This window comes from Chelonoidis abingdonii, chromosome 1, assembly GCF_003597395.2.
Source record: "Chelonoidis abingdonii isolate Lonesome George chromosome 1, CheloAbing_2.0, whole genome shotgun sequence".
In the NCBI taxonomy this organism is placed as follows: Eukaryota; Metazoa; Chordata; order Testudines; family Testudinidae; genus Chelonoidis; species Chelonoidis abingdonii.
In genome coordinates this window covers 255,993,621-256,019,809 of record NC_133769.1, presented here as the reverse complement: position 1 = coordinate 256,019,809, position 26,189 = coordinate 255,993,621, and the positions used below count along the sequence as shown (strand labels likewise).

The window sequence follows — 26,189 nt, the reverse complement described above, 5'->3', positions numbered from 1 at the left end:
TGCTGGTGTTACTTTCTACAGGACCCTTGGCTGGGCCCTGGTGGAAATGGAGGATGTGTGCCCGCCCCCGCCATGCCCCGTTTAAGGGAGGCCCAAACACTCCTAGCCTGGGGTAGCTGCTATTGCCCTCCTGGTAGACAAGGGGTTGGTCAAGTGTGCTATCTGCTAGGCCACCCGGCTCTCCAAGCCCCCTATCACAGACCCATTGTCTATTCCAGAAAGAGAATAGTGACCAGGGTAAATCATCCTATGCTGGACATAACTGTTGGTAGTAGAAAATGTTCTAGAAGGAAACCCAAAGTAGCATGCAAATATTAAAGAGCTGATATCCAGGTTGGCAGCAGCAGGAATGCAGGGTTCCCCACAATGGGCCTAAAGCCTGATTTGGAGAGATCAGGTTGAGAAGAAAGTTCATGAATATTCAGTTCTTGGCCTCTCAGCTGAGGTGGCTTGAAAGTGCATCAGTAAGTGCCAGTTGTTTTGAGTTTTGTTTTATGCAGACACCTCTCCCAAGGAAACTAGAAGGAGGCCCCCAGATACACAGCCCAAGAGCCATCAGATGTTAACTTTATATATCTTCAAATTGTTATGCCTGCTTGCACTGCGCCTAGCACGTTCCCAAGCCCAGCACCTGGTGAAACTGAAAGCAAAATTGAGTTGTGTTAGCCTATTATACAGGTCTTAGTGCTGAAGGTGGATGTCTCCTAGGGTTCAGCTCCCCTCCTATTTAGGAACCAAAGTAAGTGGAGCTGGTGGAAGCTGAGCCATTTTGAGAATCTGGCCTTTACCTACTAACAGGCCTCACCCTAGTGAAGGGTGTGGCCGAAAGCTAGTGGTGTTATCAAACCCCTTGTTCTGATTCCTACTACAATGGCGCACTGATTTCTCGTGTAATGCGTGACTGAGTACAGCCCCAATCCTATACATTCTCAGTGGCAATACTTATGTGACTAGAGTTATGATGTACTTAAGTGTTTGCAGGATTGGGGAAATCTTTTTCAAAGTAATATTTACCTTCTTATCTTTTAGGCTCAAAGTATTGATAAGTTGCTTTTATTTCTGCTTCCAAATAAATCTCTCTCCCTCTCATTTAGCCTACTGAAGATTTTTAAACTCAGAGTAAATAACGGTGCTCATTAAATGTAACTTCCTCTCCATGCATAATAGCCAATATTAGGAGAATGGGTTACATTACTAGTTAAAAAGGATGTTACAGCCTTCTGAAACATTTTGGCATTATGTGTCATTTCTCTTTAATGTGCCTAGAAATAAAACTGTGTGCAGTCTTACTAAGAGTCTCTTGGTAAAAATCTCACATGCGTTTTTTCAGCTAGAATCTATTTGCATAGCTGAGAGAGATCCAATCTGAATTTTCATTACCACTCTTAACTAGAACATAATGCCTGGGATATACCCTAAGGGCAGCAGTAACAAATACACAGCTGGTTAGCAGATGTCAGCTGTACTAGTTAAAACAAACAAAACCACATTTCATCAGCTAAAAACAAACACAACTACTCCAAAAAATCCTAACTCTAGAGACATATTTGTTTAGCCCCATGGTTTTAAGATCTTGATCAGATGCACACTGTCTTCTGTAAGCATGATTAAGGGAAAATGTTCAACCAAATGTAAAGTTCAGACTTAAAACTGGAAAAAGTCAATGTTAAGCCTCTTTATTTTCATACTATATAGCACAAAGAGCAGAGTGAATAGAGGCTGTGAGAAGACAGTATGTAGACAGCCCAATAAATTATAGTAAAATGAGTATATTATCACCCAGAATCCTGTTTTATATTTACTATATAAAACTCCAAAGCATTAGGAGGTATAACTTTGCATAAAGAGCAAAAGACAGTATGAGTGTATGTATGTATGTGTGTACACACACACACACACACACACACACACACACACACACACACACACACACACACACACACACACACACACACACACACACACACACACACACACACACACAGAATATAAAGGAACCACATAGGCATGGTGGGGTCCAAATATCTGCATTCACTAAATCTAGAATGTAAGGCCTGCTTAACTGTACACCTGGCTGCTCTAGCAGGGTTTTGGTGACTTGAGACATAGAAGATAGGGAGGACTAGTAGATGGCTCACAAACTATTTAAAGAGATAGTACCCACTTTTGATACACTACAGTTTACCTTTAGGTTTTGAGAGTTTTTTATTTCATGGCTAGTTGTGGATATTTTATTGAGTTTTTATTTCCGAATTTTAAACCGGTAGCGAGAATTTACACAATCAGCTGGTGTAAATATGCACAGCTCCACTGACTTCACAGAATACCAGAACATCATGTTTGTAGCATGCTCTCCCCACAAATGTGGGATGCACCATCATTCAAGAGATGGCCAAATGAGTAGGGTTGGCCAAATGATTCAGGTTTTGCAAATGTCATCATTTGGCCAGCTTATAGACTACTAGTTAAATATATAAAAATTTAATTAAATTTTGCACACATTTTTTTCTCATTTGCCTAACTCAGCATGTGATGCCCCTGCTTTACATAGTCCCACCAATTACTACCCACATGATTAGAGCACAGGACCAATAGTCAGGACATCTGGTTTGATACCCTACATTGCTACTAATTCATTGTCTGACACTGGACAAGCCACAACCTCCCTGACTCAGTGTTCTCATCTGTAAAATTTGGATAATGATATTTTCCCTTCTCAAAAGGCTGTCATTAAAATCTTTGCAGAATGAGTCCTTAAACTGACCCCTTACACATTGTAAGTATCAGCTTACTGCAAATTGATTTTATTTGATTTATACTCGTAAATGGTGAGGCTCCTAGGTGGAATACTTTGTCCAATTCTGGACTCTACAGTTTAGGAAAGATGTGAATGAATTGGAAAGAGTCCAAAGAGCAACAAAAATGGCAAATGGTTTAGAAAACCCAATATAGGAGGAAAGGTTAAAACTGGGCATGTTTAGTCATGAGAAAAGAAGGCTCTGGGGGAGGGGAGACTGATAGATTTCAAATGTGTTAAGGGCTGTTTTAAAGATAACAGTGATCAATTGTTCTCCATGCCCACTGAAGGAAGGACAAGAAATAATGGGCTTAATCTGCAGCATGGGAGATTTAGGTTAGATATGAGGAAAAACTTTAACTATAACAGTTAAGTTCTGAAATATGCTTCCAAGGAAGGTTGTGGAGTCCCCATCATTGGAAGCGTGTAAAAACAAGTTGGACAAACATTTGTCAGGGATAGTCTAGGTTTACTTGGTCCTGCCACAGAACCAGGGTCTGGACTTGATGACTTCTTGAGGCTTCTTCCAGCCCTATATTTCTATGATCTGTCAGACTATCCCTTATGGAGGTGATGCTGTCATTAAAGTATCTGTTTCTAAATTTGTTAGTTTGTATGTGACTGTAATAGGGTGCTGGCCAAAAGACACTGACCCAGCCCCTGTTAGCTCAGAGCCTGCTAGCTCAGCTCCCAGTAAGGGGAAGTGATTGGAGCTGACAGGGTGTGGCTGATTAAAGCACTAAAACAGAATCACCTGTGAGCTTGGTGGGGGAAGGCCTATAAAGCTAGCAGGAAGGAAGTAGAAGGAGAGGAACAGGAAAGTGAGGAGTGAGGGCCTGTTGCTCCTAGCTAGCTGGAAGAGCAAGCTGTTCCCCAAGGGGCTACCTGACTGATACTGAACTGTATATCGCTGTCTATAGGTGGTGGCGGGAAAAGATAGAGAAATAAAAGGGCACTGGTGTGATAAAGAGTGGTCTCCAGCTAATTTGTACCGTGAGTGACGAAGGGCCTGTCTACAGTGACACATTTCCCCCCAACCTCCAATTTCTTTAAAATTTCCTTAAAGGTGGAAAAAGGAAATCCTGTTCCCAAGGTCCATTTTATAGATTGACTTACAGTGGACTGATAGAGCACCTGATCCTGATTATACTCAGTTTAGTTTTGTGTGGTTGTAGCTAATTGAATTCAATGAAATTACCAATGATTTATACCAGTATAAGTGAAAGGAGACTTGCGATCATCACTTTTGTTTTCATTGCTGTCTCCATCCCAACAGATGAATGAGAAGGACCTACGTGTTGCTCCTAAATAACTGAAGGTACTGAGAATGATCCTATTGTGTGTGCTTAAACATTAGCATTGCACTTGTTAGTTAAAACTACATTAAATGAGACCAGCTGAATGTTTCCAAAGATCCCTAAACTGGATGCAATAAGTGACAATCCTGACAACAGCTGATAGCCTTCCAAAGTGTTTAGACCATTTCTACATGGATTGGATTCACCTTGTATTAACCCCTCTGACAGCTAAGCTGATGAACTTTTGACTCTTGCAGCAAGATGGAGAAAAATCAGATGTCACCCAGCTATCTTTATTTCTTGACTTCTCAGCTTTTACAGAAATATTGGATTCTGCATCTGCAGGCACGCTGCCTTAACAATGCCTTGGCATTAGTACTGGACGTATGCTTAGACCCTTTTAGACCCAAAAGTAGTCAGTCCTGAGGTTCACGCTAGCCTCACTGTAACAGATTCTTATGTTCACTTGCTGGGCAACCATTGACAACTCAGACAATGGCAGGACAATTTATACCTTTAAAAACTAACTGCACTAATGATTTCATCTTATAAGTCAGCGAAAGCATCCTTTTAATTCCATCAGCCTTAAAAGTAAGGAACATAAGACCTAACTCAAAGACTAATCAAAGCTTGCTTTATATGCATCTTCTTGAAGAGAAGGTTGAGGAGGAGCGGGAAAGTGTAAGCAAACGACTGCTATTCATCTAGATAAAGAAAACTTCATATACTACAAAAGGTTCTGTAGTTAACTCCCTTGTTCCTCATGCCCCTATCTCCCATAAAACAGGAATAATAACCACTTCACAGAGCGCAGGGGAGAGAGGGGGAACATGAAGCCCACAGGGAAGACAGGAAGTCAAGCCTAAATAGAAGTTGCCTTATCACTGTGGCTGAGCACCCTCCCGTGGAAGTAAGAGTAATCGGTGCCAGCACATTTGAAAATCAGACCACACGCTCTAACTTTAAAAGACCACATCCAAGGGTGCTGAAACAATTTGTATAGTGGGGGTGCTGAGGAGCCCTTGAACCAAACTGTAAACCCTGCATATGATGGAAACTACTTCAAGCCAGGGGTTGTGGTAGCACCCATAGTTCCAGCATGTATGATCACATTTGAAAGTTTTTGGCCTTGAGCCTATTGGAGTCAGTGGCAAAATGTCATATTGACTTCAGCTGGCTTAGGAACAGACCCAAAATATTCCTGAAAATCTCCAAGTTGCACAAAAGCCTGGTCTAACCTACAAAGTTAGATTGATGTAAGCCACTTTGCACTGACCTAGCTGTACACGGGTTTACATTTAAAGTTGTCTCCCATCGATGTAAGATATTACACCTACCTATATAGTAACACCACCTCCCAGAGCAGCATTGAACCACGGTCTATGCACACAGGTTGACACAATGTGTGTGTAGAATCAGGGGTCTACAAGGGTTACGTAGACTGGAAGCCTCCCCCCGCCACTTTAAAATCCCTGCAAATTTCTGAAATACCTTTTCCTGATTGTCCAGCTGAGCGAGCACACTTATCATCTCTTCATTGTTGTGTGCAACTGCCCAGCTAACCATTCTGGCTACAGGCTCCGGACACACACCTGCCTGGAGTAGAATGGAGATATTGTATTCTTGGGCCTGTGGCAGGAATATGCAAAGCCCTTAAGTTCGAAAGTAATTACTGTTATGTTCAGATTTTGTTAGGTACTGTTTTTGTTAATGAATAAAACTTACTTTGAAAACTATTAATCTTTATTAGTTTACAACACATGGTATACAATGCCTGCTGGCAGTGAAAGTAGTGGTCTAGTACTCACAATCCATAGACTCAGTGATAAACACAGTAATAATCATAAATGTACAGCCAGCATCACAATATTAATAGGTGCACTGACAATGTCATATTCATGCATGTACACCAAGCACTAGACAATTCCTATCAGGCAGCAAAACAGCAAATCCAGGTTGAGCACAGTTCACCACAGTCCACTACTGTGGCTCATGGTTAAAATATCCTTTCAAAGGCTCTCTGAGCTGTATAACACTGTGTTCACCTCTTCTAATAGCCCTTGGATCTGCCTGGTCAAACGGAGCAGAGAGCGGCTCAGCTTCCACCCCTGCAGCAAGTTTCCCTCTCTGCTTCACAAATATTATGCAGGACACAGTAGGCAGCTGTAACCATTGGGATATTTTTTGTACTGAGATCCAGCCTGGTGCGTAAACAACACCAGCACCCTTTCAATCTACCAAAAACACATTCAACTATCATTCTGCACCTGTTGAGCCTATAGATGAATCTTTCCTTGGTGCTGTAGATGTGGCCAGTGCATGGTTTCATTAGCCGGTGGAATAAGGGGTAGCCTAGATTTCAACATTACCAGTGGTAATCCACCAGTTGGGAAAGAAGGTCCCTGCTTGTAGCTTTTGGAACAGTTTTGTGATCTTAAAGACACAAGCATCATGCACCTTCCCTGACCAGCCAACACTGATGTCAGTGAAGTGTCCCCGCTGATCCACCAGTACTTGCATAACTATAGAAAAGTAGCCCTTTCTGTTAATGTACTCTGTGGTAAGGTGTTCTGGGGCCAAAACAGGGATATGCGTGCTGTTTATTGTTCCACCACAGTTTGGGAATCCCATTGCTGCAGCGTCATCCACTATGTCCTCCACATGGCCAAGAGTCACAGTCCTGAGCAGCAGGAGACAATGGCTTGCATTCTTGCTCAATAATGGTCCCCAGGGTGGATTTTCCCAGTCCAAAATGACTTCCCACTGACTAGTCATGCCATTACAAAATGGCACTACACGTTTGCACAGTGTGGTCACCACCCACTTCTCCACTGACAGCTTGGTGTCCCTGTGTTGGGTGGCTGAGGTGAGGTTGGCACACAGAGCCAGAAATGTGGCCTTGCACATCCGAAAGTTCTGCAGCCACTGCTCATCGTCCCAATGCAATCCTACCAGTCCGTGCTGGTTTCTTGGGCCCAGAAGTGGCACTCCACCTCTGCTCCTGCTCTGTGAATGCTACCAACAACTGTGAATTGGTTTGTGCTATCTCCCACAGCAATCTGTGCTCCAAGAAATCATCATGTTCTCCATGTTCTTCTGGCAGCTCTGCAAATATCAGAGGATTGTGCATCTTGTGCTTGCAGCACTCATGGCTGTAGTACAAAGGTGTTCAAGCTCCATGTGCCTATCAGAGATGGCAGAGAGCAACAAGTCCAGTGTGGGTTTGTGGGAAATTGAAAACAGGCATTAAAATGATGGGCTACAGATAATATTGTGGGATGGAGAACTTTGTATTATGGGAAGTTGACCCCTTGCTCCCAGTCACCCCCGCACAACTTGCTTCTGCCCCACTGTGCATTGCCAAAACTACCCAAAAGACTGCTGAACAGTGGCATGTTTGGTATATCAATTTTGCTAATGACTTAATGTTTTATTACAAAAAGAAAAAAATGAATTGTCAATGAACAGGGTCACAAAAACCCAAAGGGCTAGTTTCTCTAACCAATCTGGTGGAGTCCATGGTATTTTTTTTTTTAACACAACAACAGTGGTATTGTACTAGGAAACAAAACATTATTTCATTTCTCAGCTGGCTTGATGAGTGGCTTTGAGGGGCAAAGTAATAGAGGTAGAAGGAGCAGAGTATTGGAGGGGCACTGGGGACAGCATTACCAGACTGCCCATTTCTCACTCAAGTGGGCTAGTTTATTTTCTCCCCATATATTCAAAATTGTTGTGGGCTGGTATCCATTAAGGAGTTACTTCTCTGGAGATATGTTAAAAAACAAATTTCTACAATGGGCAAACCTTCAGGGGAGGGAAAGGATGAATGAGTTCAAAGTCAACTTCTCGTCTTACTCTTTATGAATTACAAAGCTCTATCAATTTTAGTTGGTTTTTTTTAATCCTACTTATGTAGTCACAATGGCCATCCCTATTGCAGTAATTCTCAGCTTTGTGATTCTAGCCTAAGGTGAGCTGTGAAGTTGTGTTGTAGTAGCCACAAAATAATCTACAGCTTTATGTCTACACTACAGACCTTACAGCTGTACCCCCAAATGAGCAGTGGTAGCTATGTCAGTGGCAGAGCATCTCCCGCCAACATAGTGCTGTCCACACTGGCACTTTTGTTGGTGAAACTTACATCTGTCAGGGGGTGTTTTTTTACACAACTGACCGAAAAATGCTCTAGTGTAGACATAGCCTTAAGCTCTCTCAACCTTGCCCTTTCTCTCCCCTCTCCCCACCAGCACTTCCAGATAACATCTCTAAAAAAACTAGAGCTGGTTGAAATTTTTCAACTAAATGTATTCTTCCTTAAAAAAAATACTGTTTTGTCAAAATTAAACTGTTTGTGAAAACAGTTCAATTTTGACATTTCTATGAAAAATCAAAATGCACATCTTTCATGTTATTATTTCACATTGTAAGTTTCATTTTTTTCAGTTTTCAAAAAACATTCAATTTTTAGTCTTTGTATTTGGGGATCTCGTCTCTCCTTTCGCCCCCTTCCCTACTACACCTTCTCACACTGAAAGAGCAGGGATTGAAAAAGGGAGAAAAGATGAGGAAAACAGATTTTTCCATCAGTTTTTTTTTCTCTCCCTCTCCCTTTTCCAGTGGAAAAAGGCAGAAAAAAAATAAAAATTGAGAGAAGTGGGAAGTGGAATCCAAAAATCTCAATCAAAAATGGGAGAAAGATTTGTTTTTGAAAACCAAACAAAAATCAAAACTAAATAAACATTTTCATTTTTGCTGAAAAATGATTTTTGTCATGGGAGCGGAGAACTAATCCCCTCCTCCCCCCCGCAACCAGCTCTAAAAGGAATCAGTCTGACCATTAGCCTTTTGTCCATATTCCTCAATGGGACTGTTAACTTAAAGACTGTTGCATGAATAAGAACTGCAGGCTCAGACTCGTGTGTTAAATTGCACATTTGATTGAACTACTACTCACACTCCTCTTGAATATTTGAAGTGTTCTAGTTACATTTTGTAAGGCCTTGATGAGAGAGAGTCTCCTGATGAAATATCTTAGGAGATTGATTCCAACCTGGCTTTGTGTAGAATCTCTTTGTTAATGGATCACATTTCTGGTCTGTCATTTGTCCTTTTGGCAGATCTCTTGATGTGCAAGGAAGAGATAATGTAGGCTGAAGAAATTTCTTATATCAGGGGTCGGCAACCTGCGGCACGCGTGTCAAAGGTGGCACGTGAGATGATTTTTAGTGGCACTCTGCTGCCAGCCAGGGTCCCGGCCACTGGCCACCGCTCAGCCTGCTGCCTGCTTGGGTGAATGGAACTCTCGTCCGGCAGCCGGCTGAGGGGGCTGGTAGCTGGGACCCCAACTGGCAGGAGCCGGTGGCCAGAACCCCAGACTGCTGACGGTCTGGGGTTCTGGCTGCTAGCCCCTTGCCAGCTGGGGTCTCTGCCACCGGCCCCACTCAGCCTGCAGCTCGTCTGAAGTTCCGGCCACCGGCCCCGTGCCAGCCAGGGTGCTGGCCACTGGCCCCATTCAGCCCACTGCCGGCCTGGGATACCAGCTGCCAGTCCCGCTCACCTCGCTGCACTATTATTTACTTTACATACAACAATAGTTTAGTTATATAATACAGACTTATAGAGAGAGACCTTCTAAAAATATCAAAATGTATTATTGGCCGCAAAACCCTAAATTAGAGTGAATAAATGAAGACTTGGCACCCCACTTCTGAAAGGCTGCCAACCCCTGTCTTAGACATTACTAATTTTCATTATCGAACACATCATATTTCATTTGTGTGATCTCTTTGGGTCTTTCCGTTGGGGATCTAATCATACTGCACCTTCTGTGCTATAGAGCTCTCAATACCAATCTGTATAATTCAACATTTGGGAGTTGGGTTTCCAAAGTATAAAACAACTTAGTGTCAATTGTATAGATATTTTTTCCCTGAGGTACACAATGATAGAATTATTTAGAAGTATCATAATCCAAGGACCAAAAGAAAATTAAAAACCCAAATTGCAGTCTAATAAATAAACTGACCCCAATTCCCTCTCCCTCTACTGTGTAAGCTGTAAAATCTGACCAGAATATATGTGAACAGTGTACTGTGATAATGGTGATCATTTTTCTGCCCCCTCTCCCTTTCCATAGCTCCTCAGTCCAAGTTCCTCTAGTGAATCTTGCTCATCAACAAAAAATCTTAAACATTCAACATCAGCAACAGGGAAAAAATGGTTCTCATAAAAAACATGATATAAACTTTACACAAGCTTAACAAGAATGTACATAGGGACTCTGAAGAAAATTCAGATTAAGTGTTTGTATCTTTGTGTGTCTATCTTAAAACTTTGATATACCTGTGAGAGGCCTAACAGCTTCTCAAGCCATGGTTTATTTTATAGTTCTCCATGCAGAACATTCTGTGCCTAAGTTATGGTCTCACAACACAGACCATTCCCTATTTTACTGTTTCCCAATCACGGTCCCATGACTCTTCTGGAGTCCAACCCTGACTAGGGTGGACACCTCTGTTTCCCAGGTGCAGCCCATAAGATTGGCAGCATACAGTCTAACTAACCAATCCCAGCCATTCAGGATAAATCTTCTTCAGGAAAACCTGTTCTAAGATAACATACTTGAAAAAAACATCCAAAAGTCTTCTGAGACCCTTAAATCACAGGGACTCTGATAATTAATCAGTCTGATCTTTTTTTTAGTTTAGTTTAGTAGTATTTGCATCTAAAAGAGGTTCTTCAATATTTATACACAGATTCTACTGATATGTGACTTTCTATAAGTTTATTACATTCTTTGGGAAAAGTTATCCTTTACAACACTTGTGTGTTAATGAAATTCATGCAAAATTCTACCAATGAATTACCTACAAATGACTACACAGAGTATGAATGCCTAGTATCCCAGAAAACTATAATAGCCTGTTAAATTTTGAAAAGGAAAAGGAAAAAAATACACAATTACAGTTCCTGAAAATAAAACATAGGCACTATGCCAGTCTTTGCATTATCTGTTCCCTGTCTATTAAGATATTTCTTCTACCTCAGTGAATTTACATGACAAGATTAATAGTGGCATAGCTCTTCTGTTCTTAATCTCTGGGTATAATACAATTTATGCATGTAATTTTCTAATGTACAAACTTCTTTCAGAGCTTATAAAAACGTAACAATGCATATCTTAGAAAACTTACCAGCAGCTACAGCATAGTTATTATGCTTATATGATGTGCTGCAGACCTACATTACTTCTAACATGTTACTGGTAATGTTACAATAAGACTCACCTTTTCATCTATAAAACAAGAATATGGTTCTGCTTTCTATTAGTGGACTCTTCTGCTCACTCAAAAAAGTAACGATATTAACATGCATATAGTAACCTCTCAAATATTTTTCTATTACAAAAAATACTCTCTCTATTTCTGTATAGAAAGGAGCTAATTTCTTATCACCCAGAGCTCATCTGTACAGTACAGTACATCAAACCATAATGTTCTCTAGCATTTTACAGAAGATAGTTCCATATTGTGAGATTATGAATAGTTAGATGATATGAAACTGGAGAAAAAACTATCTTCTAAGCAAGCTTGCTATGGAAAATTTTTGAAAGTTTTATAGAAGTCATGGTAAAAACTTCTGGAAACCATGGAAATCATCTGAAAAGTTATGTTACATGAATGTGTTACAGCAAATTCATACCACTGAATATTAAGTACACATTATGAATGCAGTCAGGATTTTGCTATATTATTTTTCAGCAACAGGTGTCTTATTAAGATGATTTTTAAAATATTGACAGGATGTGAATTAGATGCTATGTCTAACAGTTCAATGTTTATCTGATACAGACTTTGTAGTAATTAAACCACTTCAGTAGACCTAGATGTATACATCTTTTATGTATTGATATGGTCTAATCCAATATGGTAAATTCCTTTGTTCTGAATTAATCTGAGCTCCCCATGTCTCCTGGGTCCACCCTTCTGAAAAAATATCCAAGACTCCAATTTGACTACTTTCCACTTCCATAATTTAATAAAATCCATGTGTTTCTAAATGTCCCAATGTTTTCCATTGATCTTCTGACTTGACCAGAAACCAGCCTCAGGGGAGGAGTTCACACCTTTCCTACTGCTTATTTCTCTGTTATGGTCAATTCCCAATAAAATCAAGTAGTTTTTCTATACTACATGCTGCAGAAATCCCTTTGGGTCTAAATTCAGTGTGGCTATGGATTGCACTCAAATCTTGTCTCCAACATTCTGCTTTTTCAACATGCTCACTATTTCGGGGTGAGACCAACCATGCATACATAGGAAAAGAATATTACTCATTTTTTTAAATAAAACTGAATAAAGTGACGATGTTTACAGCAATACCTAGTAAATGAGGCATATGCTAGTGGTTCACAACCAAGGGTCTGGGGCCCTCTGTGGGGGCCGTGAGCAGGTTTCAGGGGGTCGACCAAGAATGGCTGGCATTAGACTCAGTAGGGCCCAGGGCAAAAAGCTGAAGTCCTGCCATGTGGGACTGCAGCCCTGGGCCAAGCCCTATCATCCAAAGTCTGAGCAACTTCGCTTCATGGTGCCCCCTGTGGTGTGGAGTCCCAGGCAATTGTCCTCCTTGCGACCCTCTAACACCAGCCCTGACTTTTATACGCAGTGCAGTAAAATTGTGTGGCACAGCTGGGCTGTGGAGTTTTTATAGTATGTTGAGGGGGGCTTTGTAAGGAAAAAGGTTGAGAACTCCCTGGCATATGCTATTGGCATTTTATCTATATAGATATTCATATGCTATGATGATGGGTGACAGTACAAAATATTTAGGGAAGCAACAGATGAGTAAGAAAATGACACTTTTGTGATCACTGCTAGAAGTATGCACTCTATTCTGGGTCGCCTCTAAGAGCTTGTATGCACAGGGACACTCAGGAAAGTTAAGACTAATTAACTAAAGGTGTAAAATGAATCCCCAAGGCTTAAGTCAAAGCAGGAACTAAGGCTAATTTACTTCTGAATAACAGCATCCACTCAGGGAATTAATGTTCTTTAACTTCACGCTTTTAGTTAATCCATCTTAATTTTCCAGTGTTCCCATATAGACAAGACCTAAGCATTCACTCCTTCCTTCCTTATTCATCACTGAGCTGCACCACTGTTCCAACAGTATCAAAACTTCACCATGCTCTGTCTTCCATCCAGCTATGTCTGAAGATAAAATTCACAGTGCTTGATGCTCCATGCTACTCTAAGAGGGGGCTGTGCACCGAATCTTTTTTTTCCAATCAATTTTTTTAAAGTGTATCAGAGTTGAAAGGTCAGACTAATCTTTAGTGTAACTTCAATGCCTGCAGTGGAGTTATGTGAGTATTGAATTAGGACCGAGTATTTTAAAAGACAGTGATATGTCATCTATGTAGGACTGAAATGGGGAACAATGATGGAAGCCCTTGTTGATATGACTGCAGGGCTCATCCAAATGAATTGGCTTGTTTAACATACAATATTTTGCTGCTCTATTTTATTAATCTGAGAGCCACCATGCTCTATAGGACCTACCTGGCTACCCAGACATCTGTTTCAAGTTGAGAAAAATAAGAAAACTTGGTGCGGTCCATCTTCCTTCTCCTTATCAGTACTGCATCTTACAACCAGATACTTAAAGGAAAATAATATTTCCTAGAGGCAACATCTCTCAGATCATTATACTGCCTATATTTAGCATATCATAGCTTACCTGTTTAACAGCATAAAGGAGACGCCCATAGCAGTATATCATGACCATTACAGGGATGACCAAGCAGAATATGAAGAGACAGATGATATAGGACACAGACTCAGCTGATTCAGAGGTCCAACGTACTGAACAGCTTGTGCCAGCCCCCTCAATCCCATAACTGCTCCAGCCAATGAGCGGTGGTACTGTCCAGATCAGAGAATAAAGCCAGGAACCACCAACTGCTAGCAGAGCCTTCTGATAGTCAGAGCCTCGTTTGTTACATAGGGTGATGGTGCTATAGCGTTCATAAGACAGGATAGCCAATGAGATCAGGGACACAATACCTGCAAAAAAACCCAAACAATTTAGGGATTTAGTACCCCTGTTTTATATGGCACCAATGTAACAGATATAAGAATATCCTAGACACACATTACTGAATTATAAGTGTAAACCTTACTGAATTATGTTTAAGCATTTTAGGAGTACATTGTATTGAAAGTGCAAATGTTTATGTACTATTGAGAGATTGTATGAATTATCATGGGGGAGGGGGACCATAGTCCTCCAGGAACTAAGAACAGTGGGAGGGTGATTAGGAAAATTCACTCAAGTTTCAACACCTCCAGAGAGGTGCTACCAGTTGGTGAGAGAATCACTAATATTGATTCAAACTGGATTCTCCAGAGACTAAAAAACAAAGAAAATATTTTTGGTTAAATAGCCTGAGTTAAAAGTGACTCAGGGCCTTCTCTCTGATCCAGTAGACACCTTCTGTTCCAAGGAGAGCTCAATCCTCAGGGAATGGTTGGAATGTCTTTGGCTCAGTGAAGCCGCATAAGAGTTGGGAGCTAATTCTAAACTGAAGCTTTGATGAAATTGTGACCACAGGAAAAACCACTGTGTGAGGTTTGAAGGACTAATGACCAACCAGAGACCTTGCTGGGAATCACATGGAGATGCCTGATAAATTGATTAGCACATGTGTAGGTTCTTTCATTGTTTTTAATATGTTTTCTCTGCAATGCTTTCACCTTAAGAATAAATGTGCTTGCTTAGAAAGAGCCATGTGGTAACTTAACTGTGGCAATTACACTGTGTGCCGTCTCTGAGGAGAGAAGCAAAACAGGCCTGCTTAGGCAGTCTGTCTTTTGCAGGGAAGCTCACAGTATAATCAAGGAACTGTGCACCCTGGAAACACCCTGCTGAGAAGAGGGAGAGACACAAATCTCTGCCCAAGGAAGGAAACAGCTGAGGAGCTGGAAACCTAGAGTGGATACCTTTTCTGGACTGTAGAGGGTGGGGGAAATACACCTGCAGTTGCACTGGACTATGACTGGCAGCAAAAAACTAAATATCCTTTTCTACATTATTAGAGTATTTGATGTAGCAGTGGAAATGTCTTTTTGCATTGAAATCCGCATTGGAGCCAATAGCTCTATACAGTATATCAAATTCTTCTTGCCTAAACCAGTGGTTCTCAAAGCTGGTCCGCCGCTTGTTCAGGGAAAGCCCCTGGCGGGCTGGACTGGTTGTTTACCTACCGCGTCCGCAGGTTCAGCCGATCGCAGCTCCCACTGGCCAATGGGGGCTGCTGAAAGTGGCAGCTACTAAGTCCCTCAGCCCGCGCCACTCCCAGCAGCTCCCATTGGCCTGGAGCAGCAAACCACGGCCAGTGGGAACCATGAACAGCCAGACCTGTGGATGGGGCAGGTAAACAAACTGGCCTGGCCCCCCAGGGCCTTTGCCTACACAAGCGGCGACCCCAGTTTGAGAAACACTGCTCTAAGGCTAACCACATGAGTTTGAGACTCTAATATGTCTACATTACATCTTATGTCAGCAGAACGTAGGTCATTCAGGGGTGTGAATCAGCCACTAATCCCCCCCCACCATCCAATCCCCCCCATGCACATCTGGCAAGTTATTTGTAAGAGACTAGTTTGGGTTAAAAGTGTTATTCCAAAGCTGCTAAGTGCCTGATTTAACACTTCTGCCTCTTTGTAAAAGTGTCAGAAAGATGTAGATGCTGTATAATGTGTAAAAGATAATAAGTTAAGTAAATAGACTCTAACATCGGTTGTATGTTCGGAGAAACTTAGTAGAATACCAAAGTAGGAAGCTATAAAGAAATCATTCTGAGAGTTATACTTCCTTAGAACAAAGGCAAGAATCAACTTCTGTCTTTCGCAGACTTAGCCTAATTGGTTACATTAAAAGAGAGGCATTTTTCCTTAACTTTCCTGTGAAATATTGAATTAATTCTTGTGTCAACCTTATACATTGACTTAATAGTAATTGCCAAGTCAGATAAACTGAACCATTGATTTATTGACTGAATTCCAATTGTAATTTTGATTTGATCATCACATTGTGTTGTATTTATTTAGTTTAGGGAAACTAGAAGTAAATTAGTTAGTGACATATTTTGCTTAAATTTATATTTGCTTATTATCTTAATAAACCCATAAAACACACAAGACTGGTTCCTCTTGTGGGAACACTACCTTTTTTACAGGTAAAAGTAAATACATTGAGTAGCTCCCAGACCTGCATTGTAATTATTTGATAAAAATCTTATTACCATTGCACTTTCTTTGAACTAAAGGAAGTTCTCTTTTGAAATAACACAGAACTGAAGTTCAACCAATAAATTAGGACCAGGACATCGTCAACCATGAACTAACAAAATATTAGCAATCAGTTTAAAACATAAACTACCCCCAAAACACATTTTCCTTTAGAATATTGCATAGGAAATCATTTTTCTTATTTACACAAAACATTACACACATACATTCCTTGCCAAAAACCATTTCAGTTTTACTTCTCTTTTACTGAGTTTCACTGACATGACCCATATTCCACTTCTCTCTGCAGGACCAGGGCGATGATATATGTGATTCCAAACTACAGGAGTTCTAAAAATTCATATTCCTCTTTTTTGTCACCATAAGACTTTAAATCATGTATTGTATTTGAGCATATAATGGTGTTGAAACTAATATCAGGCCACACTGAGTCTGGTGCTTTTAAAACAGTAGATTGCTGACTTTAATGTGAATAAGTAGGAATTCAGAGCAGAGTGGGGAAAAATATGGAGGTGCTAAGGAGAGACTGACTTGTGATGGCATGGAAATGAAAGAACACGCTGTGTAACTTGGCTAAATAAAGATTAAGCAGTTATGAGACATAAGAATGGCCATACTGGGTCAGACCAAAGGTCCATCCAGCCCTGTATCTTGTCTACCAACAGTGGCCAATGCCAAGTGCCCCAGAGGGAGTGAACCTAACAGGTAATGATCAACTGATCTCTCTCCTGCCATTCATCTCCACTCTCTGACAAACAGAGGCTAGGGACACCATTCCTTCCCCATCCTGGCTAATAGCCATTTATGGACTTAACCTCCATGAATTTATCCAGTTCTCTTTTAAACCCTGTTATAATCCTAGCCTTCACAACCTTCTCAGGCGAGGAGAGACAGCTACCTTTTGAAGACTACAAATACTGATGAAGGGGAAAACAGTTGTACAAGGGTTTGTATAAAAAGGAACAATGAGATAAAATTAAAAAGAGCCAAAACAAACAAACAAACAAAAACCCAGGGTTATCATGAGGGAACACTTCCTAAGAATGAGATGTATTAGAATGGAATAGGTTTGCAAGGGAAATAATGGAAGGCCTTTCACTTCAATATTTAAAACAAGACCAGACAGAGTATTAGAAGATACACAATAAAGACCAATCTTATACCAACACAGAGGTAGAAAAGGAGACTGGGGACCAAACAGTTCCTGTCAATCTCTACCTTCATCGTCACCACTGACAGCTGAAGCACCATGAAAACATAAGAAATAACAAATTTAACTGACTAACTTGGATTGAAAGATTTCTAATTTCATACCAATGGAAAAAAACAGGTGCTGATTTTCGAGTTTGAAACTCTGAAACTACATAAATACCAAGGGAAATGTAACAAATAGAGAATGAACTCTCAGGATAGAATGAAAATTTACCACTGGATCCAAAGAATTTTTTGGGTAATTCTCCTAAAGATGATTCTTCACAAAAATTTCTGCATATTTTTATACTTTATGTATTAGTTGGCAATGAAAATAAGACGGTCCCAACTGTCCCTAAATGGATTTTACAAGCTCCAGAGGGTGCCACCAACGAAGAACTGGTGTATAGATTGAGAAATGGAATTGTCAACAATTTTGGAATCCTTGCTTAGCTAAAGTGGTAGAAATCATATTACTGCTTTATTATATTTCCTATGTTTATAAAATCAGAGTCTACTTGATGCAATATAAGTCTCAACTTTTGTGATTTTCTTATTGTGAGTTTCACAGCAATGGATGCTTTCCTAAAATCCCCAGCTGCTGCAGACATGTAAATATGAGAATGAGCTTTTTAAAAAGAAAATCAATGTTTTAGCCTGCATGGTTGCAGAGAAAAGCATGAAAAATGTGACACTCTCCCCAAGTGTACCCAAACAGTTCAACCACCATAATGCAAATGAAAAGTATCCAAATTTTGGTGTGGGGCTTTTTCTTAATCTCGAGATTTTGAAGACAATCATGATATTTCAGGGCCTGACTGTTTGATGATGGTTTGCCCTTTGGCATCAGCAACACTGTGTATATCCATGCCCGTAAAGAAATGCCTTCTATAAATAGGGACCAAACTAAACCCACTAATTCTAGACCAGAATCTGCTTTCAATTTAAAGGCAACAGCAAAAAGGCTCAGGGCCAAATCCTCAGCTGGTATAAATCTGTCTAATTCCATCAAAGTCACTGGAGCTACACTAGTTTATACCAGCAAAGGATATGGTCATTACTCACTTCAGTGGGAGCAGGACTGAGTCTTCCATTTGTACTCTTGGAATCCTCAGCTCACCCATGGCTGGAGTTTGGTTTTATTCATATTTTGAAAACAAGCGATAGCATAACAAACTGCAGCACAAGTTTCACTCTGAGCGTGGCCTTTGTTAGGGCTTCCCTTCTGAACTTTGGCCCAGATCTACAAAAGGACTTCAACACCTAAATCCAACACTTAGCAACACCTATGTCCAACTGTCATCAATCACTTTGAGTTTGTTAGTTTTCTTTTGTACAACTGTAATATGCAGACAAGGTTTGCTCAGCTGTATAAGCAGCCATACAGAGATATAAAACTTAAATTCCTATCAACAACACATAAGATTAGCTGCAGTGATTCTTTTCCCTTTTCTTAAGACTTCCTTAAGGCCTGTAACTCTGCTGGTGACCCACCCTGTTAGGAGCTTTTAGAGTCTTGTCTGGAGACACTGGCTGCTTCCCACTGAAGACTCATTGCAGCAGATGTGGCTCGCTAACGCCAACTTGAAAAAATGGGAAGTGGAAGAGTCCCCACTATGAGTGAACCTTGTCTGCATATGACAGCTGTATAAAAGAAAACTAACAACTCAAAGTGATTGGTGACAGTACTGTTGGATACTTGCTGAAACATACGTAAAGATCTTTCTATATTTTTCCTATACACATAAAGGGAAAGTGGAGTGACTTATGCATTTGATGCCTTTTACTGGTCTCAACGTCTTGGTATGCGACAAGGGAGCTAGGAGGACACCAGGCTCAATTCCTGATTGTCTGGGTAGGTTTGAAAGCCACATGAAAGAGACGAAGATTAGAGAGAACCATAGTGAATTCTTTGATAAAGTTATTGCACCCTCGTGCAATTTCCTCCTGACGTTATGTTTCATTTTAATTAAAAAATAACTTATTTGAACATTTCCAGTCAAGCTATAAATGTGTGCTTATTAAAAATAATTCAATTACTTTGCTCTTTTAATACTTACATGAAATATTTTCAGTTTAATTATCACTTGCTAATTTACAAGATAATATAAAAGAATTGACTAATGAATTTGGATTAATGAAGAACTGACCCCAAACTTTGTCCAAAGCATTAATAAAACTTTTATTAAAGTAGGCTTCTTACATATTTGTTCTCCCCTAAGTTGTTTTCACTATAGTATGCCTCTTCACTTCTCAGTGTTCTGAAATGGAAGTGCTGAAATATTCAGAGAGATAGTGTCATAAACAGATAGTTAAGGGTTAATGTCTCTTACCTGTAAAGGGTTAAGAAGCTCAGTAAACCTGGCTGACACCTGACCAGAGGACCAATCGGGGGACAAGATACTTTCAAATCTCGGTGGAGGGAAGTCTTTGTTTGTGTTGTTGTTTTGTTCTTGGTTTGCTCTATGGGGCTAAGAGGGACCAGACTACACCTCAGGTTTTCATCCAATCTTCGCTTGATCACGGTCTCTTCATATTTCCAAAATAGTAATAGCCAGGAAAGGCGGATTAGTCTTAATGTTTGTTTCTTCAACTTGTGAATGTTTTTCTTTGCTGGAAAGGATTTTTACCTGTCTGTTTGCTGTAACTTTGAATCTCAGGCTAGGGTGGGTGAGGTCCCTCTAGGCTATATGAATCTGATCTGAATACCGCTGTAACATTTCCGCATCCTGAAAATTTTAAACAGAGATAATTTTGACTTTTTCTTTCTTAATTAAAAGCATTCTTTTTAAGACCTGAATTGATTTTCCTTGTTTTTGGAATCCAAGGGATTGAGTCTAAACTCACAGCAAGGGATTGGTGGGGGGAAAAGAAGGGAATGGTTTAATCTCCTCTTGTTTAAGATCCAAGAAGTTTGGAATCTGTATAGTTCCCAGGCAACCCAGAGGGGAAAAGGAAGGGAATGGTTAACATCCTCTTTGTTTTAAGGACCAAGAGTTTGGATCAGTGTAGCCTCTTAGGGTAACCCCAGGGAGGGGAAAGTCTGGGGGGGGAAAAGAGGGAGGATGGTTTATTTCTCCTTGTTTTAAGACCCAAGGGGTTTGGGTCTTGGGTTCCCCAGGGAAGGTTTTTGGGGGAACAGGAAGTGTGCCAAACACTATATTTTTGGCTGGTGGCAGCATACCAAATTTAAGCTTTAATTAAGCTTAAAAGTGATCATGCAGGTCCCCACTTTTTGGACGCTAAAGTTCAAAGTGGGGAAAAACCCTTGACAGATAGTACAAGATTTTAGCCCAGTCTTGCAAATCCAAGAGGTATGAATGACTTAACTTTTGAGTAAGCAACAGCATTAGAATAAGAATAAGCATGTTCACTTCTACCAATTATGAGTTCTACTTGTGCTGCCTTTATGAACTAAGGAATTCATCTATGAGCTGCAACTTTTACTTGCAACAAGACATGACCAGTGACAAACAATAACCTCCTCTTTTACAAATTGAAACTTTTTCATATCTATCTTGCTACAGACTTGACTTGAACATACTGTATTCTTTCTTGATAAATTTCATGCAGACCCCATTAATATTAATAGCAATCACGTGTTTTTATCAAGAGATTGTGTCCATGAGAAAGCTGTACCGAATTAGTAAAATCTGTTTCTTGTGTAGACAAGACCTCTAGTTTCATTTGCAAGCTCAGCCCTGGTTATTTTCTGAACAGTCACATTACTGACTATTCCCATTTCTGCCTGATTCATTTCCAAGTCAATGAAAAGAAGTGGAAACAGGACAGTTTTTAGAGGGACTTTGGAGAGAGTGTTTGAGAAGCTTGCTTTCCAGCTACAGGTCTACTCTCAAAACCATGATGGGCATCAGTGGAATACTGTTTGGGACTTCCAATAGATGTGCCATGTTTTCATTCATGCCCAAAGCCAGAAGAGACTTCCTGAGTATGAACTGGTGGCTGTGCTGGAAGAAACAATTAATGGTTTGGAAGGATAAGTACAGACATTATAGAGTATCAGAAAGGCTGAAGAGTTCTTGGGCAAACACATTTGGGAAGAACCTGAGATTCAAGGAAGAAAGGATAAACAGAGAAAAATCAGATGAGGCCCTGCAGTTCATAACTAGAACTGGTTGACATTTTATGGAGCACTGTAACTTTTTCAAAATTTGTTTTCATTCTGAATCTGAACAAAAACACCCTTGCAAAATTTCCTGCAAAACTGAAGTTTTGAAAAATTTAGGAAACTTCTGTTTCAAAATTTACTTTGTTTTCAGTTTTATATTACTTTATTGTATTATATGTAATTAGTAGTGCATAATATGAGATAACATAATAGTTGAAATATTCAAGTTTATTTTTAAAATCATTAAGGGCAGCTGCTACTTAGTATAGATTGAATCATCTTATTTTATTTTCTAGATCAAAGGATTTCCTGTTTATTACAATGTAGCAGTTTGACACTTTAATACCAAGAAAAGGTGGTGCACACTATGCTAATTAAAGGAGCAGCTCTTCTCAATAGCCTACAAAAATATTGAAAACAGCTGCTCCTCTCATTAGTACACTGAAAGAGTAGAATGTCCAAAGTGATCATCCTGGAGATTCTTCCTGTCCCACTGGCGATGGAAGATAGAAGGCAGAAGATTCTTGAAGAGAACCGCTGACTAGGTATGTAGTGTTATGGTAGAGGGTTTTCATTTTGTGGAATACTCGTCCACCTTGCATGGGGAAAGGAGGCAATACAGTTTGGATGGTGTCTATCTCATTAGAAGGGGAACCTGTCTTCCAGGGGAGAGGATGCCTAAACTAGTTGGGATGGTCTTAAATTAATTAAAAGAGGATGGTTAAAAGAGGAAGCAAATTAGCATTTTTTGGCATAAATCAAGACGTTGAGAACAAAATTAATCAAGTCCCCAAAGGATGTGAAGGGAATTCATAAACTATACACCAATGCTAGGAGCTGGAGTGAAAAACAAGAGAAATTGGAATTTCTCGTTTATGAGCATAAATTTGACCTAACTGGTATTACTGAAACCTGTTAGGAAGATTTGCCTGATTTAAATGTTCAAATGCACTGGTTAAAACCTACTTAGAACTGGCTAAAATCTATTGGCACTGTCAAGGGTGGACTGGGCCCTTTAAGAGAGAACGGGTCTATGTCACCTCATTAACAGCTTCTTTATGGGGCCTGATAGAAATCAGCTGCCCTCTATGAAGAGCAAACAGAAAACTGCAGGGAAGAGGGGAATGTTCAAAGAGACTAGTGTGGAGTGGAACACTGAGAAACCTGGGACTGGGGAGCTGGAGAAAGACAGGAGCTTCCTGCAGGAACCAGAAAGCTGCAGAAGCATTGCAGACAGCAGGGGAAGCAGGCTCCAGCCAGGCAGGAAGTGGGAATTGCTAAAAAGAGGGAATTGAATTGGACTTTATTTTAGGGACTTTGAGTTTTATTCTGAATTTTTATGTTGATAAACCTAGACCCTATGGAGGGATGACTGCACAAATACAGGCCTGTGTGAAGTCTGTTGAGGAGCCCAGGATAAATGGAAACTGAGGTAGGGTACCTGGTCATGAGGGGATGCTTGGGAGGCAGCAGACTATGTCGCAAGCACTCTGAGTCAAAAATAGCATTAGCTGTTTTGGGGTCACTGATAACTCGGAAGCAAATGACCTTGAATGCTTATGGATTAATGTTATAAGTGATAAAGGAAAAAATGGGATACTACAGATCATCAAATTGGGTCATCCTGTTTGCTAGCATATCTTACAATGCCATGTTTCTCAAAATGGGGTCGCCACTTGCATAGGAAAGCCCTTGGTGGGCCGGGCCAGTTTGTTTACCTGCCCCGTCCGCAGGTCTGGCCGATTGCAGCTCCCATTGGCTGCAGTTCGCTGCTGCAGGCCAATGGGGGCTGCTGGAAGCAGCGTCCAGTAAGTCCCTTGGCGCACACCACTTCCAGCAGCTCCCATTGGCCTGGTGCAGCGAACTGCAGCCAGTGGGAGCTGCAATCAGCCGGACCTGCGGGTGGGGCAGGTAAACAAACCGGCTTGTCCCACCAGGGACTTTCCCTACACAAGCGGCGACCCCAGTTTGAGAAACATTGCTATAATGTATAGGAAAAAAGCCAGTACAAAAATGTCCTCTGAGTTTCTAAAACTTACAGATGACAATTTCCAAACTCAAAAATTGGTGCATCCAACATGGAAGAATTCTATATTAAACCTTATCTTGACCGATAAAGAGGAACTGATCACAGAACTAAAAATTAGTGGCAGCTTATGTATAAGGGTTCATATGAATTTTTTACCAACCAGTAATATACATCTGTGGTGCTATAAAAGGGGCAACTTCACAAAGATGAAAACAATTATGAACCAAATCAGTTGTGAGAGTTTTTAAACAGAAAAATGTGAATGATAAATGAGAACTATCTAAGAACACTTTACTAGATGCTAAAAAAGCCACAGATAAGAGAGAAGGCCAGACTGGTTTAAAAACAAACAAATAAATCTGACTTAGGAGGGAAGTGAAAGCAGCTATATTAATAAAAACAAACAAAACAATATAACAAATGGGGTGAAGAAAGGGGAAGCTGATAGGAATATTAGAAAATAAGGGAAGCCAAAAGACACAAGCAGAAATCTGTGCCCAGCAGAGTTAAAGAAAATAAAAATGAGTTTAAGGAACAAAAGGAATCCTAACAACAGTATTGGTCTATTAATGGATGGATGGAAATGGCAGAACTGTCAATGTAGAAAAGACAGAAGTGCTCAATAAATATTTCTATTCTGTACTCGGGTAAAAAGCAGACGATGTAGTGAGATGATATAATGATGGAATACTTTCTGTTCCAACAGTAACTCAGGAGGTTGGTAAACAGCTACTAAAGCTAGATATTTTTAAATCAGCAGATCTGGATAACTTGCATCCAAGTGTTTAAAAGGGCCATCTAAAGAGCTTTCTGGAGCACTAATGATGATTTTCAGTAAAGCTTGGAATGCTGAGGACTTGAAGAAAGCAACTGTGACAATATTCTAAAAAGGTAAATGGCATGACCTGGGTAACTATAGGTCTGTCAGCCTGACATCAATCTGTGGGCAAAATAATAGAGTGGCTAATATGGGACTCAATTAATAAAGAATTAAAGGAAGGTAATACAATTAATGTCAGTCAACATGGGGTTATGGAAAATAAATCTTGGCAAACTCACCTGATATCTTTTTGGATTTGATTATAAGTCTGGTACTGGCATTAACTCAGGGAAGTCCTAATGGCTGGTGCTATTATAGAGCAGTCTGACTAGATGAATGCAGCGGTGCCTTCTGGCTTTATATTATATGAATGAACCATAAGTTAGATCTATTTGATGAAAGATCAATGGGCTTTGCAACAAGCTCTAGAAGTCAGAAAAAAGACTTTCACAGACATCAGTAGGCTTAGATCACAAAGTGTCATTAGAGGCTGGACAAAGAAGACTTATGCCTCTGTGCATATTGCTTTGCCTGATGTAAAGTGGGGGGGTGTCATGGTATAATTCCCCACTCTGAACCTTAGCATCCAAAAGATGGGGTACCAGCATGAATCTCCCTAAGCTTAATTACCAGCTTAGATCTGATAGCTGCCACCAATCAGGACTTGGAGTGCCTGATAAACTCTGGTCTCCCCAAAACCTTCCCTGGGGACCCCAAGACCCAGATCCCCTGGATCTTGACACAAGGAAAGTAAACCCTTTCCTTTAGCGTTGCCTCTCCCAGACTTTCCCTCCCTGGGTTACCCTGGAAGATCACTGTGATTCAAACTCCTTGAATCTTAAAACACAGAGGAATTCCACCTCCCCCCTCCCCTTTTTCCCTCACCCAGAGGCAATACAGATTCAAGCTCTGAGAATCTAAAACAAAGAGGACATTTATCTTCCCCCCCTTCCTCTCTCTCCCACCAAGTCCCTGGTGAGTACAGACTCAATACCTTAGCCTTAACAAGGGGGAAAAAATCAATTAGGTCTTTTAAAAGAAAAGCTTTTAATAAAAGAAAGAAAAAGTAAGAAGTCTCTGTAAATTCAAGATGTAATATTACAGGGTCTTTCAGCTTATAGACACTAGAAAGAAAACCTCCCCCCCAGCACAATACAAATTAAACTACTTCCAGCAAACTACACATTTGCAAATAAAGAAAAACAATTAAAAAAGACTAAAGCCGCCTTTATCCTGATACTTACTAGAATTAGAATAGAAGAGATTTTTTTTTTAGAAAGATTGGAGGAATCTGCTTACGTCTGGTCCCTCTCAGACCCCAGAGAGAACACGGACAGAGAACACAGAACACAACAAAAGCTTCCCTCCACCCAGATTTGAAAGTATCTTGTCTCCTGATTGGTCCTCTGGTCATGTGTTCCGGTTCACTGTTTGTTAACCCTTTACAGGTGAAAGAGACATTAATCCTTAGCTATCTGTTTATGACAGGGTGTTTGTCAATCATACATGTTGTAACCTCCAACCTCCAGCATTGTTGTAAGTTAGTCTGATAAAAGGGCTGTACGAGTTAAAGGCTGTTACCTGCCAAACCCATATTATGCCTTTGTCTGT

General features: G+C 40.4%; 1 protein-coding gene across 1 annotated transcript in view; it reads right to left on the bottom strand.

Moving 5' to 3' along the window:
• Nucleotides 1-26,189, bottom strand: part of LOC116829118 (pinopsin-like) — a 111,301-nt gene that overhangs the window by 60,635 nt on the left and 24,477 nt on the right. Inside the window, exon 2 of the mRNA XM_032787745.1 lies at nt 13,837-14,162. Coding sequence (XP_032643636.1) covers nt 13,837-14,162 — 326 coding nt within the window. The remainder of the gene's footprint in view (nt 1-13,836; nt 14,163-26,189) is intronic.